Genomic DNA, 15,595 nt, shown 5'->3' on the forward strand with positions numbered 1-15,595 from the left:
GATGCTGTCATTTCCCCATTGTATGTCCATGGCCCCTTTATCAAATATTAATTGACTATATATGTTTGGGTTAATGTCTGGAGTCTCTAATCTGTTCCACTGGTCTGTGGCTCTGTTCTTGTGCCAGTACCAAATTGTCTTGATTACTATGGCTCTGTAGTAGAGCTTGAAGTTGTGGAGTGAGATCCCTGCCACTTTATTCTTCTTTCTCAGGATTGCTTTGGCTTTTTGGGGTCTTTGGTGTTTCCATATGAATTTTTGAACCGTTTGTTCCAGTTCGTTGAAGAATGTTGTTGGAAATTTGATAGAGATTGCATCACATCTGTATATTGCTTTGGGCAAGATGGCCATTTTGACAATATTAATTCTTCCTAGCCAAGAGCATGGGATGAATTTCCATTTGTTAGTGTCCTCTTTAAATTCTCTTAAGAGTGTCTTATAGTTTTCAGGGTATAGGTCTTTCCTAGGTATTTTATTCTTTTTGATGTAATTGCGAATGGAATTGTTTTCCTGATTTCTCTTTCTATTGGTTCATTGTTAGTGTATAGGAAAGCCACATTTTTCTGTGTGTTAATTTTGTATTCTGCAACTTTGGTGTATTCCGATATCAGTTCTAGTAGTTTTGGAGTGGAGTCTTTAGGGTTTTTTTATGTACAGTATCATGTCATCTGCAAATAGTGATGGTTTAACCTCTTCTTTACCAATCTGGATTCCTTGTATTTCTTTGTTTTGTCTGACTGCCGTGGCTAGGACCTCCAGTACTATGTTAAATAACAGTGGGAAGAGTGGGCATCTCTGTCTTGTTCCCAATCTCAGAGGAAAAGCTTTCAGCTTCTCACTGTTCAATATGATGTTAGCTGTGGCTTTATCATATATGGCCTTTATTATGTTGAAGTACTTGCCCTCTATACCCATTTTGCTGAGAGTTTTTATCATGATTGGATGTTGAATTTTGTTGAATGCTTTTTCAGTATCTATGGAGACGATCATGTGGTTTTTGTTCTTCTTTTTGTTGATGTGGTGGGTGATGTTGATGGATTTTTGAATGTTGTATCATCCTTGCATCCCTGGGATGAATCCCACTTGGTCGTGGTGTATGATCCTTTTGATATATTTTTGAATTCAGTTTGCTAATATTTTATTGAGTATTTTTGCATCTACGTTTATCAGGGATATTGATCTGTAATTTTCTTTTTTGGTGGGGTCTTTGCCTGGTTTTGGTATTAGGGTGATGTTGTCTTCACAGAATGAGTTTGGGAGTATTCCCTCCTATTCTATTTTTTGGAAAACTTTAAGGAGAATGGGTATTATGTCTTCTCTGTATGTCTGATAAAATACTGAGGTAAATCCATCTGTCCTGGGGGTTTTGTTCTTGGGTAGTTTTTTTATTACTGCTTCAATTTCTTTGCTCGTAATTGGTTTGTTTAACTTTTGTGTTTCTTCCTTGGTCAGTCTTAGAAGGTTGTATTTTTCTAGGAAGTTGTCCATTTCTTCTAGGTTTTCCAGCTTCTTAGCATATAGGTTTTCATAGTATTCTCTAATAAATCTTTGTATTTCTGTGGAGTTTGTCGTGGTTTTTCCATTCTCGTTTCTGATTCTGTTGATATGTGTTGATTCTCTTTTTCTCTTAATAAGTTTGGCTAGAGGCTTATCTATTAATTTTATTTTCTCAAAGAACCAGCTCTTGGTTTCACTGATTTTCTCTATTGTTTTAATCTTCTCAATTTTATTTATTTCTTCTCTGATCTTTAGGATGTCCCTCCTTCTGCTGACTTTAGGCCTCATTTGTTCTTCCTTTTCCAGTTTTGATAATTGTGATGTTAGACTATTCATTTGGGATTGTTCTTCCTTCTTTAAGTATGCCTGGATTGCTATATACTTTCCTCTTAAGACTGCTTTCGCTGCATCCCACAGAAGTTGGGGCTTTGTGTTGTTGTTGTCATTTGTTTCCATATATTCCTTGATCTCTATTTTAATTTGTTCATTCATCCATTGATTATTTACGAGTATGTTGGTAAGCCTCATGTGTTTGTTAGCCTTTTTGTTTTCTTTGTACTATTTATTTCTAGTTTTACACCTTTGTGGTCTGAAAAGTTGGTTGGTAGAATTTCAATCTTTTGGAATTTACTGAGACTCTTTTTGTGGCCTAGTATGTGGTCTATTCTGGAGCATGTTCCATGTGCACTTGAGAAGAATGTGTATCCTGTTGCTTTTGGATGTAGAGTTCTGTAGATGTCTATTAGGTCCATCTGTTCTAGTGTGTTGTTCAGTGCCTCCGTGTCCTTACTTATTTTCTGCCCAGTGGATCTATTCTTTGGGGTGAGTGGCGTGTTGAAGTCTCCTAAAATGAATGCATTGCATTCTATTTCCTCTTTTAGTTCTGTTAGTATTTGATCCACATATGCTGGTGCTCCTCTGTTGGGTGAATGTATATTTATAATGGTTATGTCCTCTTGTTGGACTGAGCCCTTTATCTTTATATAATGTCCTTCTTTATCTCTTGTTGCTTTCTTTGTTTTGAAGCCTATTTTGTCTGATACTAGTACTGCAAGACCTGTTTTTTTGTCCCTGTTGTTTGCATGAAATATCTTTTTTCATCCCTTGACTTTTAGTCTGTGCATGTCTTTGGGTTTGAGGTGAGTTTCTTGTAAGCAGCATATAGATGGGTCTTGCTTTTTATCCATTCTATTACTTTGTGTCTTTTGATTGATGCATTCAGTCCATTTACATTTAGGGTGACTATTGAAAGATATGTACTTATTGCCATTTCAGGCTTTAGATTCATGGTTACCAAAGGTTCAAGGTTAGCTTCTTTAGTATCTTACTGCCTAACTTAGCTTGCTTATTGAGCTGTTATATACACTGTCTGGAGATTCTTTTCTTCTCTCCCTTCTTAGTCCTCCACCTCCATTCTTTATATGTTGGTTGTTTTATTTTGTGCTCTTTCGTGTTTCCTTTACGTGCTTTTAGTGGGGATTTTATTTTATTTTTTGCCTTTAGTTAGTATTTGGTTGATCTGCTTTCTTTGCTGTGATTTTTTTTTTTCTCTGGTGACATCTGTTTAGTCTTAGGAGTGCTCCTGTATAGAACAGTCCCTCTAAAATACCCTGTAGAGGTGCTTTGCGGGAGACAAATTCCCTCAGCTTTTGCTTGTCTGGGAATTGTTTAATCCCTCCTTCATATTTAAGTGATAATCGTGCTGGATACAGTATTCTTGGTTCAAGGCCCTTCTATTTCATTGCATTAAATATATCATGTCATTCTCTTCTGGCCTGTAAGGTTTCTGTTGAGAAGTCTGATGATAGCCTGATGGGTTTTCCTTTGTAGGTGACTTTTTTCCTCTCTGTAGCTGCCTTTAAAACTTTGTCCTTGTCCTTGATCTTTGCCATTTTAATTATTACATGTCTTGGTGTTGTCCTCCTTGGGTCCCTTCTGTTGGGAGTTCTGCATACTTCTGTGGTCTGATCGACCCAGTTTGGGGAAGTTTTCAGCAATTATTTCTTCAAAGACACTTTCTATCCCTTTTTCCCTCTGTTCTTCTGGTACCCCTATAATGCAGATATTGTTCCCTTTGGATTGGTTACACAGTTCTCTTAATATTGTTTCATTCCTGGAGATCTTTTTATCTCTCTCTGTGTCAGCTTCTATGCGTTCCTATTCTCTGGTTTCTATTCCATCAATGGCCTCTTGCATCTTACCCAGTCTGCTTATAAATCCTTCCAGAGATTGTTTCACTTCTGTAGTCTCCCTCTGGATGTCATCCCTTTGCTCTTGCATATTTCTCTGCAGCTCCGTTAGCATGTTTATGATTTTTATTTTGAATTCTTTTTCCGGAAGACTGGTTAGGTCTATCTCCTTCTCAGGGGTTGACTCTGTGATCTCGGTCGGCCTCAAGTTCTGCCTTTTCATGGCGATACAGATAGTTTGTGGAGCTGGCGTGAGTGACAGCTGGGAGAACATCCCTTCTTGTTGGTTTGTGGCCTTACTCTCCTGGGAGAACAGCAACCTCTAGTGGCTTGTGCTGGGCAGCTGTGCGCAGACAGGGCTTCTGATTCTTCCTCGGCCATTGTGGAGTTTTAGTTCTGCTGTTGCTGTGGGTGTGGCCTGCCTCAGGCTGCTGCTCCGATACTGCAGAGCTTTGTTGGAGGGGAAACGCCGGGAGGTTGTTATCTCCATGAGGGGCCTCTGAGCTGCCCTGCTGTCCAGGGCGTTAGAGTGCCCAGAGTTCCCCAGGATTCCCAGCCCATGGGCTAAGTGTCCCAGGATGCTTCCGTCCAGCTGTGGGGTCCCTGTCCCTTTAAGACTTTCAAAAAGCACTCACTTTTCTTTGTCCCTGGGGTGCTGGCTGCAGGGACCTGCTCACAGGTCTTACTGTCCCGTTTCCCTACTTTCCAGCACCCCACGCATGCACTGTGCTCTCTGGTGTGGATGGCTAGGGCTGGGTGTTTAGCAGTCCTGGGCTCCCTCTCCCTCCCCGCTCTGACTCCTCTCCTCCTGCTGGGAGCTGGAGTGAGGGGCACTCAGTTCCCGCCGGGTTGCAGCTTGTATCTTACCCCTTTCACGAGGCGCTGGGTTCTTGCAGGTGTGGATGTAGTCTGGCTGTTGTCCTGTGTCTTCTGTTCTCTCTTTTAGGAATAGTTGTCTTTGTTGTATTTTTTAAAATATATGTGGTTTTGGGAGGAGATTTCCACTGCTCTACTCATGCCACCATCTTGGCTCCACTATGTTTATGATTTTTATTTTGAAATCTTTATCTAGAAGACTGGTGATTTCAGTTTCACTTAGCCCTCCTTTTGGTGTTACAGGGATTTTCCTTTGTACAAGATTCATTTGTTGTTTCATATTTCTAATGATTACTATGGAATAAATAACTGTGTGGGTGGTACCCTCTATTATGAGAAGCTCTATTCTCTGGAGCCACCCAGCACCTGGAGTGATGGTGGGGGTCACAGATGAGTTGTGCTGGTGCTTGCTTGGGGACAAGAGCTCTTTCCTGCTTCCCGGCTGCAGTGCCTGCCCTCCACTGCAAGGGCCAGTGGACAGAGCATGCAGGAAGGAAGGGGTGGCAGGCTGCATATCACAGTCAAGTGGCTTAAATGCTGCATTGCCAGCAAGGGGGATGGAGTGCATGAAACTCCTGAAAGTTCCCAACCTATTGGGTTGGATGTGATGGCATGATTTTGTTCACCTCTCATTTCTCCTGAAAGCAAGCTCTGTGTAGTCCTTGCCCCTTTAACACCCTTCTTGCCATTGGGAAGTCTTTTAAAGGACCCACCTTTCTTTTTTCCCAGAGTGACCAGCTGTGGGTATCTGTTCTTGACAAGTGGCTGGAATCTCAGTCTGAGTATTCTACCTGTTTTTGCTTTCCAACCCCTCTAATCTCCAGAGCATCATGTAATGTGGGTTCATGCTCCCGGAGCAGACTTCCATGGTTGGGTGTTTAGCAGTCCTGGGCTTCTACTCCCTCCCTGCTCAATTTCTCTTCCTTTCATCTGTGAGCTGGGATCGAGGGAGGGCTTTGGTCCTGCCGTTTCATGCCTTTGCTACTTTACCCTTTTCCATGTCTTCTCTTTCCCCAGATGTAGGTCATATGTTGCAATCTTCTTTCTGGTTGCTCTTTCAGGATTAGTTGTATTTGCTGTATTTTCATGTTATATGTGGTTTTGACAGGAGGTTTCTGCCTCACTTCTTGCACCACCATCTTTTTCCCCACACAATTTCAGTTCACATAAAATCTAGCCCAAGTGTCTATTTTCCAATACAGAAAAGCCTTAATACCTCCACAGAACTGAAAATACCAGATACTAAAATGTTTAAAATAGGCATGGCTTACATGGATATAGAAAATTTACATTTGGAGGAGAGATACAATCCCAATTGTTTTCTACCAAATGATATACAGGTATCCCCTGCCCTCTGAAGGTTTGCACTATGCCACTTTACTTTTACAAAAGACTTAAACGCTAGTACAGCAATGGCTTTTTTTATAAAAGCAAAAATCCTCTCAGGATTTCTTTTAGTTAGTGAAAACAGGTAGTAGGTCTTTCATAAAGTGATGTGGCATAATGCAAAATTGCAAAAGGTGGGGGATACTCTTTGCTTCATGCCATCTATGTTCACGAAAGGTCTCACAGGAATGTTCAACTTTTGGTTAGTAGGGGAAACCTGTACTCATAAATGGCAAAAGACTTCCAGTGCTTCCCAAACTTTAGTGTACATAAATATCACATGGAGCATTGCTAACAACACAGACTCCTGGGCAAACACAGATTCAGAAGATGGGGTGGGGCCTGAGACCCTGCATTCTAGCAAGTTCTCCAGGGATGCTGCTGCTGATACATGGGACACACTGGGAGTAGAGAACAGCATGTGAGATACAGAACTCTCCTTGAATAAAGATGAGGCAACCCTGAGAAGGGAAGCCATGTACTATGAGGCAGGAAGGTGTAAGATGCCATAGTGCATAATGGCCTGTGGAGCTGCCAGACACCCTGCAATGGTCTTCTTTGCATCCAGGACAAAAACAACACTTATAAGGCCTCACTGACTAAACACTGAGTGTGAGCCCCACAGACAAAGGGGTGTGTGTCACAGAGCTCCCCTGCACAGGAACCTGGCTTACAGGGAATGCTGATCACTCCCTTAACCTTGCTGAGTTGCAGGGGTCAGTGCAGGGAGCTGTTCTAAAAAGATCTTGAAACTTGTGGGGAAACTGTGAGGAAGTGGGGGCAGAACAGGTGGGCCAAGGAAGGCAGTGCCTCCTCCCTCATGGAAAATTGATGCCAGGCACCGTTTCAACAGGACGGCTGGTCTCTGAAGTTACTCCCACCTGAATTTTCTGAACTTCATTCTCAGAGATGTGAAATTCCTCCTGACATATGAAGTTTACAGTTTAACACAAATTGTCTTTAAAAATATAAATATCTCTGGGATGTAAGAGTGTAAGTTTAGCCTCCCTTTAAATTTCTGTACAAACACCCTCAGGTCTGCTGGTCTCTCCCTCTCATATGGCCAAGTTCAGCTGCCTGAGGCAGGCACAGGGGTTTGAGCTGAAAAAGAAGGCAGTTCTCTATATCATATTTCCTTTAGGAGCTGAACAATCCTGACAGGCAAAACTACCATTTCTAACATTATATGTGTGATTTCCCTAAAAAGTGCTGTGCTCAGAATTTAGTTTAAAGGAAAGAATTAAAGAAAAGATCTAAGTTTTCACTAGAAAACAATGGCCTGCTGCCATGTCTGCAAAAGGAACATCCCCTGATGGTAACAAACATGTTGCTTTTGAGGGATGCAAGGCCCTACAAGTCCAGGAATGGATTCTTGAGTAGAAAGGGGAACAGGAACAACATAACGGCACAGAAGGGACATGGGATCGGACAAACTGAGAAGTGGGGCTGGAGTAGTGGGATGGTTGGCAACAAAACTCACAAACACAGGAAGCCTCCTGAGGAGGGCTCAGAAGGAAGAGGGACAGAGATGGTGATTTTGTGTAGGCACAAAACTATTTCGGCTTGTGAGTCTCATTGTTCAGAGAACAACCAGGTGCACGTGCTTTGCTCCAACTTTCTATGTAAGTGATAAAAAATGAAGCCGACACTACAAATGTATACAAAGAAAACTAGGGTCAGCTGCAAGCAGGACTGATTTCCTGACAAATGTTAAAAGTCTCGTTGTTTTAAAAAATTAGATTCAACTTTTAATAAAAGCAATATATGCTTATAGTAAAAAGAGAGAGTGGGAGAGAGAAGAATATGACTATGAATTAGGCAATTAAGCCACTAAGGTCAAGGCTGCAACTGTCACCCATGATCCCATGTTGTTCTCAGGAATTTCACATCTCTGAGACCCTGCATTCTAGCAAGTTCTCCAGGGATATTTCTGCTGATACATGGGCCACACTGGGAGTAGAGAACATTCCTGATCCCATGTTGTCTGGGTGCTCTTCACCTCCAGTGTGTATTATTCATTAAGAAAACCCCAAGTCATAAGGAAATGTCACCAATATAATGAACTTAAGAATGTAGAATTTAAAGTATATTTTCTATTACAGTATTAATGCAGGTCCATGATTTCAAAAAAACAGAAATTAATAATGCAACTTAAAAATGGGCAAAAGGTCTGAACTGATAATTCATCTTGGTGACAAGTCACCAAAGTGGATATACAGAGAGCAAATAGCAATGAAAGATGTTCTGCCATTCATCACCACTACACACCGATATAGCAGAAATTCAAAACCCTGACAACACCAAATGCCATCAAGGACGTGAAGCAACATTCATTGCTGGTGGGAACCTAGCATTGGACCACCTCTTTGGAAGAAAGTTTGGCATTTTCTCACAAAACTGTATGATCCAAAATTGTACTCTTTAGTATATCCTCAAATGAGTTGAAAACCTAGATCCACAGAAAAACCTGCACACTAACAGTTATAGCAGCTATATTCATGATGTCCAAAACATGAAAGTAAATGAGATGTCCTTCAGCAGGTGAATGGATACATAAACTGGTACACCCAGATGATGGATTATTCAGCACTAAGTGGAAATGAGCTATCAAGTCATGAAAAAACATGAGGAACTTTAAAATGTATATTACTAAGTGAAAGAGGCCAATCTATAAAGGTTGCTTACTATATGATTTCAACTATTTGACAGTCTGGAAAAGGCAAAACTACTGAGACAGTAAAAAAATCAGAGGTTGCTACAGTTTGTGGGAAAAGAGACAGGGATGAATAGGTGGAACATGGAGGACTTTTAGAAACTCCTCTGTGATGTTACAATGGTGGATACATGTCTTCATACATTGTCAAAACCACAGAATGTACAGCAGATAGAGAGAACCATAACACACACTGGGTGATAATGAGTGCCATTGATTGATGGTAACAAATGGTGTAACTCCATGGAGGGTGGTGTTAATTTGGGGACACTCTGTGGCAAGGGACTTCCCACTAGGAATGGGATATGCAGGGACCCTCTGCTCTTTCTGCTGTTTTGTTGTCAACCTAAAACTGCTCTAAAAAATAAAGTTTACTAATTTGAAAAAGTCAGATTCGATAGGCTTAATGCAGAAAGCAAGTCACCATCTACATCCCAACCTCCTGGTCCTGCTTCCAGAGGCCCATAAGGCTAATAAAGTCCTGTGTACCTTTCTAGAACTTTTATGCATATGTAAGATAAAAACTAGATATGATGGTCCCACAGTATCCTTTCCCCTTCTTTTTAAGAACTAAATCAACTGAGTTTTCACTTGGCACACACCCAACCCACTAGTGACATATCCCCCAGTCTCTCTTGGAGCTTGGCAGGGCTATGCAACAACTTCCGGACCACAGACTATGAACAGAGGTAATGCAAATTCCCTCAGAGCTAAGTGCTTTCCCTTCCTTTCTCTTTCCACTCTGCCTGTGGGCCGAAAGGTGGCTATGGTGCTTTGAGCCAGCTCACAGGCCAGCAGGAAAAGAGACCACTATGGCAGTGGTCTACAACTTTTGTGTGCCATGGTCTCCTTTTCAGACTGTTTTTAAATGTGTAAAAAAAGAGACAACACATTACATTAAAATACAGTTATCAAAATGTTAAAAAATGTGCCTCCTCATTAATACATTAAGTAACAGGTTTAACTGAGAATAAAGTTACTGAAATGATCAAGTAGGGTTAGCATACAAATTTTGAGATACTGCAACAACTGTAATGTGACATGAAAATGTCCATGGTTTCTACTGTTGATGGTTTTGCTAACACTTCTGCAGCTTGTTGCCTACATTCACAATGGAAGGACACACTAAATTGTGATTATAGATTACCAAAATGAAGATGCAATTTTTCTTCCCATCCATATTCACAGACATCCTGACTGACTAGGCAGACATTCAGTAAATACCCAGGCTTTATGAGAATGAAGAGCAGTAGGAGAAGGAACCTGGATAACTTCATGGGGAAAAAGTTGCTATTCTTAGACCACCTGTTCATGTCTGGACTACTGGGTGGTACAGGCAGAATGTCTATCTGGCTGAAGCCATTGCGTTTTGGGGTCTCTGTTACAACAGCAGCTTTACACTGAAAGCACAGTATAGAGAAGCACTCTGAGAGGTGGTTATGAGTTGGCTCTGTAAGCTAACTGCCTTAGTTTCAAGTCTAGCTTAGCTGTTTTCTGCTGTGTACACTTTGGATGAGTTACTTAACCTCTCTGAGTATCAGTTTCCTTACCTATAAAATGGGGTAATAATAAGGTCATTGTGAGTATTGACACATGGAAAGTAACAAAAAAGTGTGTCAAACACCATAAACCTTCCATAAAGGTAGGCCACCATTACTATTATTACCATTCCTGTTAGTGTTCGACTCCTTGCTTTTCTCAACATCCTAGACATTCCATACAAGATAGACAGTTTTTATTTTTTCAAAATTTGCACAGTAATGTATTGAATGAATATGCCAATATTCATTGAAGTAGCCCTCACCTACCAAGCAATTATTTAGGGTGTTTCTCAAAGCTTCACTTAAAAAATCTTCACTCACAACAACTATAGAGGAAGCTCTCCTAATCTGCAATACCAGTCCCTTTGTCATAAGATTTTGCAGCAACTTTATTGGGGTCCAATTTAAATGCAAGGACTTTAAATGCTAAGTCCAATGAGCTACATAATGTTTTGTAAGAATAAGACTACATGTTTAAGACAGTTTGAAAAGTTAAATTATAGAAAATGCAAGGTATTGACATTATTCCTGTAAGACACACACTGTTCACTTTCTATTGATCGAGATGATCCTGTTATGAAATATGAAAGCAGTGGGGAGTAGCCCAATTGCCCATTTCTCCAGAAATGCCCCTGTTTTGTGTCTGGCAATGTACCCCTCCCAAACCCAAGCCCTGAGCTATGGAAACAGACCTAAGCAATGGCAACCAGCAGCCTCTGGCCCAGGGCTGGGCTCAACATCAGCCCAGGACCCAATGTGAGCCAATAAGATACAAATAGCTTTTGTGTTGGGGCTTCTGAAAAGAAGCATACCCACCACTCTTTTCCTGTTGGACTTGAAATAATAAAGGTCTAAAGCTCTCATCTACCTTGCAGCCACTGAGGAAGGACTGGTCTGAGAAGGGGTCAGGGTGAAAGAGATAGATCATTTAGGACTGATCACACCACGTATGAAACCAGCATCATGCTTGGGGTCCTCACTTCACTCTGCACAGTAGTAATTCTCCAGTTACTTAAGCCAATTTGATGGGTTTCTGCCATTTGCCAGCAAAGAATCCTAGCCTATATTTAAACTTGGTATAGAAAAATTGGATGTTTCTGCATTTTAATTTTTGCCAATTGACCAAAAATTATATCTTATTCTTGCTTTGATTTCTTTTCCCTAATTAGTGATAAGTTTAAAGATTTTTAAATATCAATTTTTTGTTGTTTTTCTTCATATGCAGTCTGGCAAACCTTTCTGGTTAGTTTTCTATTTGGGTATTAAATGGTCTTATTTTTTATTTATCAGAGCTCTTGATATATTAAATATATCAACCTTGTGCCTACCATATTTGTTAAAAAATATCCTTCTGTTAGGAGATTAAGGGGCATTATGATTAACACACATAATGTAGAGGGGTCACAGGGAAGACATCATAGCACAGAGAAGACAAGTAGTGACTCTACAGTATCTTATTATGCTGATGGACAGTGACTGCAATGGGGTGGGGGGGGACTTGATAATATGAATGAACGTAGTAACCACAATGTTGCTCATGTGAAACCTTCATAAGATTGCATATCAATGATATCTTAATTTAAAAAATCCTTCTGTTAGTTGCATTTTAACTAAATTAGGTAAAAAATCTTAGTTTTCTTCTTCCATGTTCTAAAAAGACCTTTCCCATCCTGAGACATGATAAAGATCGATCTGCGCTCACACTCCTTGTCTAGGACTTACCATTCTTCCTCAGGAAAGCTCCCTCTAGCTGGGCTGAATCTCTCAGTGATATGGACACTCCTAGTATCAGGTGCCCATGGCCAGCACACCCATCATAACTGCAGGCTCACATGTCGGCGAGTGCATAAGCTTTGGAAGGACAGGGAGCACATCTGCATGTTGTTTCACATTGGGTTCTCAGAATCTGGCACAGACCTAATACTGTAGCCGTATTTTCTCATTTCTAACATTTTCAATATTCACATTTAACTTCAATCACCAGGGAATCTATTTTACTATAGAATATGAAGAACATGTCTATCTGTATTTTGTCCCACCACTTACAGTATAATCCTACCTTTTCCCACTGTTGTGACACAAATTTTGTCATGTATGTCTATACATATCTTTACACATACATATACATACTAAGTTCTTACTATATTGGGCTCTGTGGTGGGACTCTTTCTTGTGTCACATAATTATACCCATAGAATCTGTCCACATGGCATTGTTTTGGTTCCTGTGAAGTTACATTATGTTTTAATACTGACTGGGCAAGTAAATCCTCAATATGACTCTTCTCCTAAATATATGGGTTAAAATCACTTGACCAAGTCCTTTACCAATAAACCAATTTTAAAAATAAATCATTAAACTAAAATGGCAAAGAGCTCTTTGTTCCATTCTGTTTTTTTAACTTCATGGATTGTTCTGTGGCCAAATGTGTGTCCACTTACTTTAGCAATCCAGCCTTATGGAAGACATAGAGGTCCTGCTCCAGGGTACAGTTGTTGAAGGGGACCACCTTCATGAAGTTCTGAATGAGGGCAAACTCAGGGGTGAGATGGGGCAGAGAAATGATGCAGAAGTTCTTGTCCTATTGTGAATGGGGACCAGGGTACATGGAAAGAAAATCAGAAGTCATTTTTCACTTAACAAATTCCTCCTGTCGAACACTGAAGAAAACAGAAGTCAAATAGGTAAAGAGAGAGTGTTCGAGTTAAACTTTTCTATAATTTGGAAAGTAATCATACAAAATTCAGGAGGATAAGCAAACTGCAAGAATATGGAGAAAGCACCAGCAATTCTGACTGAAACCTAAATAAATGAATATTCTGAACAATGGAATCCATTTGGCACAGCTCTTTTGAGGAAGCAGATTTTTAAACTGAGGACATTTGTGCTTATAAATTCACTTACATCCAGGAGCAAATGAGGCAGCATGGTGTCACAGCAAAGGCCTTTGGTTTACTGAGTGACATTCACCAGTCCTCCTCTGAGATGAGAGGGTGGTGCCCCAAGCCTTGTCTGCTCTAAACCCCTGTGATTATACATGAACAGAAATCTGGGTGTTTTATCACACATAACCCCACTTGGGTGAACAGATCTAAGGGCATGTTTAACCTGGGCAGTGGATGTTGACAGCAGACATAGGAGGATCCATGTATCCTGGCGGCTCACCCTCTAGATCTGCACTGTCCAGTATGGCAGCTAGTAGCCACATCTGCACACTGAGCATTTGGAATGTGGCTAGTGAGATCAGAGAACTGGATTTTTAATTTTATTTCACTGTCATTACATTTAAACTTAAAAACTGATACAAAACTCATGTATCAGGAAAGTTTTATGTATGTCTGGAACCACTTAAGTATATGTATCTATTTATTCAACTGTAAATGTTATGAAATCTAAATGCAGACCAAGTATTTCTGGTGGAATTTAGCTTATATAGAAATGTGTTGTAAGTATAAAATACATACTGGATTTCAAAAACAGAAAAGGTGTATAATATCTGTAATAATTTTTCAAACTGATGACATGTTGAAATGATTGAATTTTGGATATAATGAGTTAAACAAAAAATATTATTAAAACTAATTTCACCTGTGTCTTTTTACTTTTTTTAATGTGGCTGCTGGAACATTTAGAATTACTTTAGGGCTCGAATTTGTTGTCTATTAGACAGTGCTACCCTAGATGGTCTGTGTCCCCACATCCCACTTGACCCTCTGCCAGGCACCTGCAGAAGCAGCCTGCTCTTCCCAGAGCTAATTTGTCCCTTTGGGATCTCACCTCCTCCTGAGCCCTATGAAGGCATTACTTGTGCTAATCCAGAATCTTGGGGATATCTGTGCAACCCAAAGGAGTGAATCATTGTTTGATCCTATCTTCCTTCTTTCTGGCAAAATAACAGAGCACCTTTTGGGGAACGTTAGAGTAATGTTGGAATCCTCAAGCTGAAAATAAGAACTGGGTGCCAAGTCTCAATGGGAGGAGGAGGCTGTAATTAATTGCTTTGCCTTGGACTTGAAGGATTAAGGAGGAAGTCATAAAATTATTTTGTTCCTGTCTCCCCATATCCTGAAATAAAGTGGAATTGAAAAGTAAGCATGTCTTTTGCCTTTTCAAAGCGAGCACTGCTTTAGTGGTGCTAAAGACCTGTCTTTACATGGACTTCAAAATAGGAATGAATTAACTTAGTGAAATTACTTCAGAGCATCTCTGAGGAACTGGCTTTGTAAAGCCTACATCAAGGTGATCTACATTGCTTTATGAAATGTCTTAAAATTAATTCAAAAAATTTACAATGGAAAACATCATTGTGAGGCTTCATGTGATACATTAACAAAATGAAGAAGTACAGTCTATGATCACATAGCTTTCAGGCAAGATAATTAAACCGTATTTATTTTTTGCCTCAGTATAGAGTATCATGGAAAACTAAAACAGTAGGTATTTTGCTTGTAATTAGCCAACTGAAGGAGCACAGTTGTTGACTTAACTAACGGGCCAGCCATGGAGAAGCCTTTACAAAAATCTGTTTTGTTCCTCAATCTTCTTCCTTCCCGATTTCTTCCCTCCAACAAAGTGATAAGAGGTTGGTTAGAATCCCCACCCCTTCACAACAGTGAAACAGAAAATGGAGGAAGAGGCTCGGCACACCCTGAAATGGAGTGCCTTGTTTGCACCCAGATATTTGCCTGGGACCCATTCACCAAACATATTGCAGAGCGCTGAGACTCTCCTACATATCAGGCACCTTGTCAGGCAATGTCAAACAGAAAATCAACCACAAGTTCCCACTTTCCTACCCTCAGAACAGCCATAAAATGTTTTGAGATTTCTTTGAGCTCATGTAAGTTATCAACTAATACATCAGGCCAATTCACTTTAGTGCAATTTCTGACATTTTCATGTACTGCCAGAATTCTATTGATGATTTGATTATAATAAAACACTGGTAAAGCTATCTCTAAGAGAAATCATGCATTGAAAGAAAACTATTAAAACTGTCTGACTGAAAAAATTATCAAAAATGACATTTTCTATTTTTAAGAGTTCATAATATGTCATTAAACCTTATTTTTAGAGCACAGAATAGTTCAAACCTTAACCTTCAGAGCATTTTAAATGTTTGGACAATAAATATGGTATTTTACTTTTCTATAACTCTTCTAGCTTATAAAACCAATTATATTACTCAAAATTCAGCAGGTACTTACAGGAAAAAGACTGAAAACAAAATTCATAAAGTCCATCGACCTATAAACAAGACAGTAAGCATTGTCACTGACCTGCAAGCAAAGGTGGTGTCAGTGTATCTTTCAAGAGATTTATGGCTATCTCCCCATTGGGCATAAGTTTCACATGTCAATAATAAAGTATTTTTCTAGAACTATAGGTACTAT

The 15,595-nt window shown here is 40.0% G+C and overlaps 1 protein-coding gene across 4 annotated transcripts in view; it reads right to left on the reverse strand.

Annotated features, from left to right (window-relative positions):
* The window catches only part of CFAP61 (cilia and flagella associated protein 61), a 406,566-nt gene that overhangs the window by 204,661 nt on the left and 186,310 nt on the right, over nt 1-15,595 (reverse strand). For all 4 annotated transcript variants that reach the window (XM_057502682.1, XM_057502680.1, XM_057502681.1 and 1 more), the window contains 2 exons: nt 15,410-15,449; nt 12,644-12,783 (listed from right to left, as the gene is read on the reverse strand). In XM_057502682.1, the coding sequence (XP_057358665.1) occupies nt 12,644-12,783; nt 15,410-15,449 (180 nt within the window). The remainder of the gene's footprint in view (nt 1-12,643; nt 12,784-15,409; nt 15,450-15,595) is intronic.

This window comes from Manis pentadactyla, chromosome 5 (genome assembly GCF_030020395.1).
Source record: "Manis pentadactyla isolate mManPen7 chromosome 5, mManPen7.hap1, whole genome shotgun sequence".
Classification (NCBI taxonomy): Eukaryota; Metazoa; Chordata; class Mammalia; order Pholidota; family Manidae; genus Manis; species Manis pentadactyla.